At 39.4% G+C, this 12,237-nt stretch overlaps 1 protein-coding gene across 22 annotated transcripts in view; it reads left to right on the plus strand.

The window, feature by feature from the left end:
• The window catches only part of Epb41 (erythrocyte membrane protein band 4.1), a 151,937-nt gene that overhangs the window by 118,165 nt on the left and 21,535 nt on the right, over positions 1-12,237 (plus strand). For 8 of the 22 annotated variants that reach the window (XM_040756470.1, XM_040756464.1, XM_040756468.1 and 5 more), the window contains 2 exons: positions 280-456; positions 2,508-2,543. In XM_040756470.1, the coding sequence (XP_040612404.1) occupies positions 280-456; positions 2,508-2,543 (213 nt within the window). Of the gene's footprint in view, positions 1-279; positions 457-2,507; positions 2,559-2,931; positions 8,780-12,237 lie in introns of those variants that run through there. The other 14 variants (XM_040756479.1, XM_040756485.1, XM_040756480.1 and 11 more) reach the window with 7 other exon arrangements.

Below are 12,237 nucleotides of genomic sequence, written 5' to 3' on the forward strand. Positions count from 1 at the left end.
TACACAACTAAGGAGCAAGCTCTTTGTGGGCAGTTTAACCTCCAAGAGCTGTGGGATTGTGATGCTTCACTGCTTCCAAGCACAGCACTTTGTTTAAAAAGAAAGAAAGAAGAGAGACAAACAGTGTTGTATATTTGCAGTCCTAATGCAGAATACAGGCCAGTAACGTCTGCCCTGGATGTGGTGTTTTCTACCAGTGCCCAGTCTCTGATAGGTTGCCTCTGGTGTGTTTTTGTCCCAATTATTTATTATTTTACATCTTTGTCCTTTCAACTGTAGGATTTAGACAAGAGTCAAGAAGAAATCAAAAAGCATCATGCCAGCATCAGTGAACTAAAAAAGAACTTTATGGAATCGGTACCCGAGCCACGGCCTAGCGAGTGGGACAAGCGCTTATCCACACACTCGCCCTTCCGAACTCTTAACATCAACGGGCAAGTCCCTACTGGAGATGGAGTAAGTACTTTGTCCATATGACTGTGAGGCTGAATGCAATAAGTATTTTAATTATGTATGTTAGTATTCTGCATCTGAAAGTTTAGAGCTGAAATTTGGCTTTAGTGCCTTAGCAGTTTGTTGCCGCTGTAAATTAATAATCAAACACTCCTGATTGCTTATGCGGCTCAGTTCAGTTGTAGGAGGCCTTTCACATTACTGGTGGATGTCTGGACTCTGAGGACTGCTTGAAGCTGCCTGCTTCTGACTAGTTTGTGTTTATAAATTGACTTCATGCCAGTAAAGCTTTGTTTATATTCAATATGTGCCTTCCAGGACCAGAGAGTTTGCTAAACTTAGTAAGGTCACAACTGAAAGGGAGTACATTTTTTTAAAACTTTATTTGAACATTTGTACAACTTAAAAATGTCTGGAATGATTGCTCACAGTTATATAAGAAACAAAGGAGGCCCTGAAGCCAGAGAATGTAGAACACTCAATTTCAGAAAAACAACTGATGATTTATTTTGCATAGCATCAAACCTTCAAACAGCTGTTTTATGAGACAGTTACGAACGAACAGAAGAGACCAGAGATGCCTTTCAGGGTCCTTTCTCTACTGTTGTTACTGTTTCCTACTTGGGAAACCCTACCTCAGAATAAATAGATCTGTTTAAAGGTAGTGTCTTGTCAAACTTATATCTAAGAGTCTTTGTCTCTAGCCAGTATGTCATTTATATAAACCGTCACCATAACTTAATGACTGATCGTATATTGTTTTAACCGTGTGCTACTTTGCTTCTTCCCAATAATTGCAGCTGTAGTTGAGAAAGGCAAACTAATAACCCCAATGAGAGCCTGAGGTTTACCAGGCATGACCCTGTGTTCCCCTCCTTGTGAGGCTGAGGCAGAAGGATTGCCTGAGTTTAGGGTTTTGAAGCAGAGCTGAATAACATAGTGAGACTCTTTCCCTAAACAAAACACAAATTGTGTTTACATTTTTTCAGGATTCTTGATAAATTATCCAGTTATATCATTTATTACTTAGTTTCTGCAGCTGCAGACAGGTATAAAAATTCTTCCAAGAAAACCTGTTCTTTTTTCAAATTTAGATTAAAATTAGCTAACAGTTTCACAAATGAGATGGGAGGATACCTCAGTAACAGGCAGCTGAGTAGTTACTGGGGTTTGGGATACAGTTGTGCCCATGCATTGTCCTCTCAGACCTTGTTCCCAGACATACACATCCATTACTTTCGCATCCAAAGTCTATAGTATGTACGTTAAACTGGGAAAATAACCCCTCCTGGGTAAGACCATTACTCTGAAAGACAGATAATTTGATTTGATGTATCCTCAGAAATAAAACTCAAAAGGTCCAAGGATAGTTACAGTTTGATTGACTGAGAGGATCTGGCCAGTCAAAACTTAATGAAATGCTCTGAACAAGCCATTTGTCTTGTTTGGCCTGTTTTTAGAATGGTGATCTTAAATGCCCTTGCTTACTCTGGTGTTCTACACACGAGTGACTTGTTGCTATCGCATCTGTTAACTCCCTACAAACTATACTTGCATATTTTTCTAGTTCTGTTTTGGACTCTGAAAGTAGCTTGAAACAGTGACTTGATGCACATGTCATTGGGTAAATTTGTATTGGTCTGCATTTTCAGAAAATAGTATATGTCTTTAAATGGAAACCCTTTAGAATTCATCCTAAAGCTGGTTTTGGGATGGCAGTGCCATTCTGTGAACTTTAAAGAAATGACTTCTTATAAACTCAAATCAATTCCTTAGGGATGCTCAAATGATTTAGCTTTATACACACACACACACACACACACACACACACATGTGTGTGTGTGTGTGTGTGTGTGTGTGTGTGTGTTCCCTCTGAATGAATAATGGAATAAGAGACTATACTGTCTTAATCTTTTGTACTGGGACTACTTTTTGGCATATCTTTTTATGGTTAGTCTAATGTTTTTGTTCTCTGGGGACACCTGTCCTACCTTTGGCAGCATTGTTGTTGCATTGCCAGGCAACTGAACTTTATATAATTTGTGTACGACCAGGTGAAGAAAACTTCCACCCTCCCCTCGGAAAGAAAGGTTGGTGGGCCAGAGGTAACGCTGCTGCTGTGATTTGTGCTGCACAATAGAACTTGCTCTGATCATGGCTCTAAGCAGAGATCCCAGAACTCAGCAACAGTGGCTGAACAATTCTTTTCTTTTGCTACACCAGTAAATCCACACCCACAATCTTTGGCTTAACATATCATACTTCCACTGCTGCAGCATCTGCAGTTTCAATTCGCTTTTTTCAGTGCATGGCTGGTTAAAAAAACTGCATGGAGATGTTACTATGTATTCAGAGAGAAAATGAATTTAATTATACCCTATTCTTTTTATGTTGTCTTTCTTCTCCCACCTTGTTTTCATTTAAAAATCATTATGATTTTGCATCCTATCTTTTCCTTTTATTCTTTTTGCTGACCAGTCCCCTAGCTACTTTCTCCCTGATACATATCACTTAGGGGTGTGCAAAGAACCAGTATTCAACTTCCAAACTGACCAGAGAAGGCTAGCTCAACTAAGAGAACTCAGAGCCAAGTTTTTCCTTTCATAGAGGCCTTCTGCCTTGACCACAGACAGCAGAATACAGAGATGCAGGAGGAGAAAAGTCTCAGTTGGCCAATTGGGGATAGATCTTTCATTAAAAGTTATCAAAATACTTACTAAATGTATAATCCTTTATGATGATCATTACTATTTTAGTCAGGATTCCAAGGCTGTGCAACTGTTGGAGGTCTTGTGGGAATGTAATTTCCTTTCTTTTCTTGTTTTTTTGCCCCTGTTCCCACCCCACAGTAGACCCTGGAGGCACATTATAAATATTTATACATTTTGTTCTTATGTTGAAGTCTTTACTACCTCTATTCCCCTGAGCAAAATCTAATTCTCATACTGAGCTATTGCATTTGAAGTCTTTTTGAAGAGATATGAAAATTGCTCTTTATATTCTGCCATTCTATTTGTTAGTAAAAGTAACTTTACTTGTGACAAGAAGAATCCTTCGTTATTGACATTGCCTAATCCAGCGATTATTTGTGCACTAAAGCAATTTAAAGCGACCTGGAATCCATATGGGAAGGAAAATCATATATGAAGAGCCTCAGTGAGGGAATAAGTTGTAGAACGAAGGAAAGCCAGTGATTGCTTGAACTTTCAAGGGTTCCAATGCCAATTGATTCAAAACATTAAATTTCAATTTAATTACATAGTTAAACCTACTGGGTTCTAGAAACTGCTAAGTAAATTGCCTAAGAAAAGAGAGGCTAAAATCAAGAGCATCCAATCTTTCCACACCTTTGCACATCCCCAAGTATCACTTTTAAGCATTTTCCATCTGTCATTTTGTTCATCTTTCTCTGTCTTTCTTGATCTTCTATCGTGAAAGCAGACACAGGAACGTGCTCTGTTAGTACAGGGTGAAGAGAAAACTAAAAGGCCAGAGAGACCCACTGAGAGAACCTTGCCCCAGCAAGAAAATGAAGAGATTCCTCCCAAGGTTTCTATTCCAATCCCCGAGGAACACAAGGCTCTCAAAAAGTGCCACCTCTACTCTAGTACTTTCCCGTCTCCTCGTATTCCTTTCATGATGTCTTTTCTCCTGGTCCTTGCACTGGCGGTTTGGTGGTTGATCTTTCTATGATTGGAAAGCAGGGTACTCATCTGACACATCAAGACTAAAACCATTGAACTCGTATCTATGGCGTCAAATGTGTAATAATCTACATCATGCCTCTGGTCTTGATAGTTCACTGTTATAGGGACCTTTTGTGGTGGTGTTTCCTGTCAATAATCAAATGTGGATCTTTGGAGAGTATACATTGTGAGGAAAAAGGAGTAGCAATGGATCGTCCAAGCCAGCACTCCTGCCCTAAAGTCAACACATTTAGGCAAATCAGATTGAGGTGCGTGGCAGGTAGTCCTCACCCAAAAGCTCCCCTGCATGCTCTTACTGTTGACTGTTGCTGTGTCCTCTTTTCCAGTGTCTCACAGAGGCTGGAACACGCTGAAAACATTTGATGGACTATTTCCCCAGTCTTCTATAGCCATTTATGTGGCATGGGCTCCATAGTTTAAGAAGAAATTCAACTTCCCAACCTTTCAAAAGCCTTAAAATGATCATTTTAATCCAAAAATCCATAACCACTCCTTTTCTTAGAGTATCAAATCAGTACATACAAAGGCCTTTCTGGAGGGGCTGTGACACCTGTGGCCTTTTTCTCAGTGTTTATGAGCTGCACAGGATAGACCACTGTATCTAAAAGAATCACTTAGCGGTTAAAATACTGTCTTTTCATACATAGAGTTGATTTAGTTTAGGGAAATGGTGCTGGTGTCCCTTGGCCTCCAACCAGGGCTGAAAATTTCAGACTACCTACCTTTAAAAGTCCTGGAATACAGATTAACTCAAGATCTGTATATAAACACACTTTTCTCTAAATTAAAATACTATTATTTCCTTATAGCTTAAGTAGTTAATGCTGGAAGCTATTATAATAATAAGCTTAAAAGATACTTTGTTTCCTTGTACTTTAGACTTGTTCTCACACTTGTGTTGAAATCAATTGTTTCTAATCAATAGCCTTGTGATCTAAGCTTCTATTGTGACACGTGTCTGGTTTGCATGTGGATAATGAGGCTTCCCTGAAGTAACGGTGAACACAACCTCCTCAGAGAACCACTTGAATGCCTACACGGTGGTTTTTCACCTTACTATTAACTTGCATGGTGTCGCTTGCTTTCTATGGCATTTGGACACAACAATCTGGACAAATTGTTAACTTCTCAAACTCTGTTTCAGACTCTGAGTCACTAGGGTCGTCGCATTGAGACTATATTTTGTATTACTTCTTAGTGATTTTTGGTCGATGAAATTTCTAAAGATGGCTTTTGCCTTTGAAATGACGGAGGGGGAGGGAGAACGAGAAAGACCAAGATTCTTGTTGTACTTCAGTGTTCACTAGTATTGAGCTGTTGTCTTGACAGACATGATTATCTGATATTTACTGAAAACTGCTTTGATACTCTGTCATTATTGGAGTTTTAAAAAACTAGAAAAAGAACCAAGGACCAGGCTATATTTAAAAAAAAAAAAGCAAACAAACTGGATGTATATGGTTTGTGTCACAAATTATGTCTGTTCATAGCAAATATTTTGTAAATAAGTATATTTATTGATTCACTCATAAGAAAAGAGGAATTGCCAAGCCACCTGAAGTACTGCAAAGCTGCTTTTCAAGGCAGAATGTGATCATCATAAGTATAACCCTTTATCTGTGAAACAGATGTAATTTCCTTAATGAACTAGCAAATGAAACTAGTGTTGGTTATGTTACTGTAAGCCTTTTTTTAGGAATTAAAAGGAAGATAATCTTAAAATTTTATCAGTACTTTTGTAACTTTCAAATTATATTTCCTAAAGTTCCAGTTTTCATCATTGTACACAACTTTTTATTAATTATTGTAAGCATCACCCTGAATTTTGTTTCCTTTTATATTGGAATTATTTCAAATCCATTAAAAGTTTAGTGTGAGCCAATGGTGCTGTTTTGTGTTCTCAAGTGTAGCAAGGACCCTCAGAGATCTTTGCTGACAAATAAGCCATTTCTTATTCGTAAAGCTGCTAAGAGGAGGATGCCAAGCCCTTATAGTGAACAAAGCTGACCAACACAGTTATCAGAGGACAAGCATTGGCTGTTCCAGCCCTGTATGATCTCAGGCTGTCAATATTTGTAACATGAAGCTGCAAATAGCATTGCTGTCTTTCCCCCACTCCACTCTGTTCTCAGTACCATGGGCGTTCTAGTTTCTGGGTATCGCTTCACCCTGGGTCAGCTTTTTAATGGCAGATCCATAAGTAATTTGGACTAAGGGTGTCTATACTGACCTGTGTAAAGTCTTGGGTTTGTGCCTTGTTTTCCCATGGGTCATTTCCAGAAAGTCACTTAACTATTTGGTGTTCATGTTTCTGGCTAGTACCTTACGGACAGATCTACCTCCTGAGGATGAACCTGTGGCATGGTTCTGTCCCTGGTCTTTGAGGGGCTAGGAAGATAGAATGCAAGGAAAAGGCAGACACATGTGAACCTCTTGAGATTCTTATTTCTGGAAGTAAGCAAACCACCATGTTTATTTCTGGCTGCTTCTGGTTGATATTTGACTAGGCACTTAAAACTAGTGAAGTTAAAAATGCCTTTCCAAATTTATCCATCTCTTAATAAATTCAGATGGTATTCTTCAAGTAGAGTGTACTTGGGAGCTTCTATATTTTACCTGTTTTTTTTTTAAGATGTTTACTTATAGCTAGCATTTGTAGTATGAAGTAGATTCCATTTGCAAGTTTGCAACTCTGTTTACATTGTTAGCAGAAACTTTAAGGGGACTGACTGTTGATCAAGAGCTGACTGGAGTCAGCCGGGCGGTGGTGGTGCACGCCTTTAATCCCAGCACTCGGGAGGCAGAGGCAGGCGGATCTCTGTGAGTTCGAGGCCTGGCTGGACCGACAGCCTCTAAAACAATACAGAGAAACCCTGCCTCGTAAAAACCAAAAAAACAAACAAACAAACAAACAAAAAAACAAAACAAAAAAAAGACTAGACTGGAGTCATCTCTGGAGCTATCCTGTTGTCACCAAAGGTCTTAGGGGCTTCAAAGTCACTTCTATGAATAAACCCATGGGACACTCTATACCTTGCAGATTCAGTTGTTTTTAGAGGTTATTACCAATAAGAATGCATGCTTACACTTCACCTCGAGTCATCTATTTAGAAAAGACAAAGCCACAGTAAACTGCTGTCTCACTGTTGCTCCACAGACCTCTACACAGCTGCCCTCCTTCCCTTTTACACTTTATTCAGATGATAAATCTTGAGCTTTACAGTATTCTCCACATAGAAACTTGACTTTTTTATTGCACCCTAACTACCCACTCCCCTTTTATTCTCTGTTTTGTACACTTTGTGGGACTCTTTCAGCTGCCTCCTCTACACCTCTCTGTAGTGTTAGTGACAGCCTGCTGCTGTCACCTTCCATGCCCTAGAATCCCCTTGTCCTACAGCAGATAGAGAAATCCATGGTGCTGGAATAGGAAAAGGCAGCTGTGTGGTTATAAAGATCTGCACTTGGGCTTAGGCTAGGAGAGGACAATGGTGCCTGTCATCCCCAGGGGGATTTTATTTGGTAAATCAAATTCCTGTCACAACAGCTCCTTATTTCCACAGGTCAGAAATCCAGGCTAAAAATGAAATAACTTTAATAATAGTTTTAGTGTGTGCATACATGGCAGTTTATTGAAAAGTTTTTCCTCATCTTTTGTGACTAATATCCTAGGTGATTACAGTGTCCTTTCATTTACTATACTTAAATCCTCTTTGGGGTAAATAATAGATAAGTCTGAGATTAAAAAGAGGGAAGAGTATAGAATACCAGCTATCTTTCCTGGTCCCTAGATCAGTAAAAGCAGTTAGCCTCTCCTTTCCTTCTCTGCTGTCTCTTTAAAGAAAAGAGTATATCTCTCAGTCGCAGAGTGTGTGCTTGGCATTCATGAGACCCTGATTTGATCCCCAGGACAATGAAAAACAGAGAAAGGGAACTGGGGAGGAGAAGGGGAAAGGAAAGAGAAATGAGGCGAAAACATGATACTTCCTGTACTCTCTGTGCATTGCAAGGATACAGAAAGACAGTAATCCAAGCTTTAGGGTCTGACAAGATCTTAATTTAACCCCTCTCCCCTCCAGCATTTGACTCTTCCATAGAGTCATTTAGAGAACTGGAAACTAGGATTTCAGCTTGTGCTTCAATATCTCCCAAGATAGATGATCATGTTTTTTTTGGACAGCAGAAGGATTGTTTAAGTAAGTCACTCTTACATTAAGTTGGACTGTAAATCTTAAATCCCGGGATTGTAAAGAGTTTCTTTGAGTTGGATGTGGTTGTGCAGAGACCTTTAGGAGGCTGAGGCAGGGGAGCTAGTTGAGGCCAGACAAGATTACACAGTAAGACCTTGTTTCAAAAAAGAAAGAGAAAGACTTTTCTGGCCTCTACATCAAAGTTCTTGTTAAAGTTAAAGGCAGCTCTCTTGTGGAGTTAATCTTAGTCCTCGCCCCCTAGGGTTGCTGTCTGGGTTGAAGGTGAACTCTTGGTTTGTTCTTCTTTGTTTGCCATCTGTCAACTCTGTACCCCAGGTACCACCTTGCCTTGTAAATAACAAATAATCAGTTTGTTAACTAAATTACTAATAACAGATGGCAATGAATAAACACTAACTTTTATATCGACTCTTGTATTGAGATAAATTTGATCAGTGTGTGCCTAACCAGTAAGTGCAGGCAGCCAGAAAGCCTGTGCAGAGCCCAGAGGCCACGCCTTTTCTTTATTAGTCTTCTGTAGTCCCTGTTTTATTTAAAGGACCTCAGATTGGATGCCTCTATGGTAAACATTGGTCTCTCTTGTCAACAACTGTAATTTGGTTCATCATATCTAATAATCAACTATTTCACTCCAGAATATATTATCAAGACTGGTATACATGCTAGTATGTATAAACTCATCTTACAGTATGATGTCATAAAGGAAATGTTTGTGTTTATCTGAAATACATTGCTGGCATCAATCTGATGCATTTTTCTTGTGTTATTTTATGTTATAAAACCACAAAAACTATCAGATTACCATGAGTTTTGTACATTAGGTTGATGAGTGGTTGGCAAGGCTTCTCTATAAAGAGTGACAGTGAGTTGGCACTCCCTGGAGGCTGTGTGTTCTCACGGCTGCTCAACTCTGCTACAACATAGTGAAAGTTAAGAAATCAACAATGGGAGTCCGTGGGAGTGCATACCAGTTAGACTTTGTTGGACACTGAAGTTTCATTTTTGTATAATTTTATGCCACTAAATATTTTCCCTACCCATTAAAAAAAATCTATTCTTAGTTCATGGCCATACAAAAACAAAGATGGATTGGAATTTGGCCTGAGGGAACTAGTTTTTGGCTTCCCTCACAGACCAGAAAGCTGATTGGTTACTTTTGTTGTTGCTGTTGGTCTGCCTTGGAACTGTTTTGTTTATGACTAGGAATTGGAAATTGGCATCAGGGCCATCTTAACTGGAACATGAAGTACCATGACACCACTATGTTTTTGTCTTACTTGTTTTCCAAACTGCTGTGTTGACTGTGGCTTTACAGACTTGCTGACGACCCTAACCACTTTTTTTTTGTTTGTTTGAATTTAAAGGAGCTGTCTCAATTTTTCAGTGTAAAATAAAGAAATAGTAATTCCTAAATATACGTTCTATTTAACCAGATTCTAGAATTATGTAATGAGCATGTGTCTTAGTTAGGTTTCTAGTGCTGTGAAGAGACACTATGACCATGGCAATCATCATCATCATCATCATCATCTTCTTCTTCTCTTCCTCCTCCTCCTCCTCCTCTTCTTCTTCTTTTTGTTTTGTTTTTGTTTTTTTTTTAGACATTTGAGACAGAGTTTCTCTGTGTAGCTCTGGCTGTCCTGGAACTCATTCTGTAGACCAGACTGACCTCTACCTCCCTCTGCCTCCTGAGTGCTGGGGTTAAAGGTGTGTGCTACCAATGCCCATGTCACAGAAACTCTTATAAGGAAACATTTAATTGGCTGGCTTACAGTTCAGAGGTTTAGTTTATTATTGTCATGTTGGTGTGCAAGCAGACATGATGCTGGAGAGGTAGTGAGAGTTCTACATTTGGATCAGTAGACACTAAGAAGATAGTGAGAGACTGGGCCTGGCTTGACTGACTGAGACCTCAAAGCCTGCCCCCAGTGACACACTTGCTCCAACAAGGCCACACCTCCTAATAATTATACTCCCCGTGGGCCTTTGGGGACCATTTACATTCAAACCACCACAGCATGGTTTAAAAAACAATGAGGGGACTGGAAAAATGGCTCAAGAGGTTAAGAACACTGGCTGCTCTTCCAGAAGTCCTGAGTTGATTTCCCAGCAACCACATAATGGCCTACAGCCATCTGTAGTGAAATCTGGTGCCCTCTTCTGTTGTGCAGGCATATATACAGGCAGAATACTGCATATGTAATGAATGAATGAATAAATAAATAAGTCTTTACAAAAAAGAAAATATAACATAATGAGGACTGGAGAGATGGCTTAGCACTTAAGAATGCTTACTGCTCTTCCAGAGGATCTGAGTTCAATTCCCAGCACTCATGTTAAGTGTCTCATACCTGTCTTTAACTCCAGGTCTAGGAGGTATCCAATGCCTCAGACCTCTGCAAACACTACGTACCATTCCTACATATACATATGCACATAACCAAAAATAAACCTTTTCTTAAATGACATGATGTTCCATTGAGCACTTAGTGCACTTCTGTGTTTCAGATAGTTGCATAGATTTAAGATTGGTCATTGAAGGGACACATTTGCTTTTCTAATTACTATTGTCAAAATAAAAGACTTTTTGGTAAGAAGTCCCTAATTTGGAGTCTATGAGGGCGGTAGTTTGTTGGTAGGTTAGCAGGAGATGTCCTTTGGACAGTGTTGTTGCTCCCTGTATTTTGGCCTATGTAACTGCCTGTTGGGAGTGTTTCTTAATAAACCCCAAACCCATTTTCCTTTCAGTTTCCTTGTCCAGGACTCTTTGGCTTTCATACTGACTTAGATAATTTGTTTATCCATTAGCAGTTCAGCAGGGCATTAAGCCTAAAGCAACCTGCTACAGAATTTCTCTTTGGGGACACTTTCTTTGATGTTTTTCTCATATTAATTGCTTAGTTACTGTGAAGATTTATGATAACTAGCTCTCACTGCAAGTCAGCTTCTGGTTGCTTGTAATTGCTGTGGAAGTTAGAGCTGGTGATATTGGACACAGGCAGACTCAAAAGAGATGGAAAGTGAGGGGAGCATGTGCTTCAGCTGATTGGATAGAGATGCCTGCCTAGAAAATACTGCAGCACCCAGTAATTGCCTTTTGCTTCATCCTAATGCAGAGGCATCTATTTGCATGTGTTCAATTCTCAAAATATTGTTCTAAATCACTTTGTGTTCATTTGACTTATTTGTGTCAAGTTTTAAAAATGATTTTTCTAGCCAATTTAACCCATCACAGCAACGAGCAGTTGTCACATTCTATTATGCTGATTTGCCTTTTGTGTTTTTTTAAGAGCACTGAATAAATTAGTAGTTATTAACCACCCAGTATTGCCACTCTAATCAGACTGAAGATGGAAGAGTGGAGTGGGTGTGAATATGTGGGTGTGGAGAGAGCTTATTCCTATAATACAGAATAAGAGACATTGTCACTTCTACTTCACCTTGGGTAAACCCTCTCTTAGTGTCACAGCTCTGGATTTTATTGTTTTTCGGTTGATGACTTAGAGCACCAAACAGTCCGCACTTTGACATGGTCTGTTTACCATGTGTGCGCGCGCGCACACACACATACATACATACATACATACATACATACATACATACACACACACATACATACATACATACACACACATACATACACACATACATACACACACACATACATACACACATACATACACACACACATACATACATACACACACACATACATACACACACATACATACATACACACACACATACATACACACACACACACACACATACACACACCTGTGGGTCTGTCTAAATAACAGAAAAAGTGCTGTTGTGTTTCTCTCAGCCACATTCCTTCCAGAGTTTGTTGAAAATGTTAGCACAGA

The sequence above is a fragment of the Mesocricetus auratus genome, unplaced genomic scaffold (genome assembly GCF_017639785.1).
Source record: "Mesocricetus auratus isolate SY011 unplaced genomic scaffold, BCM_Maur_2.0 Super-Scaffold_100014, whole genome shotgun sequence".
Taxonomy (NCBI): Eukaryota; Metazoa; Chordata; class Mammalia; order Rodentia; family Cricetidae; genus Mesocricetus; species Mesocricetus auratus.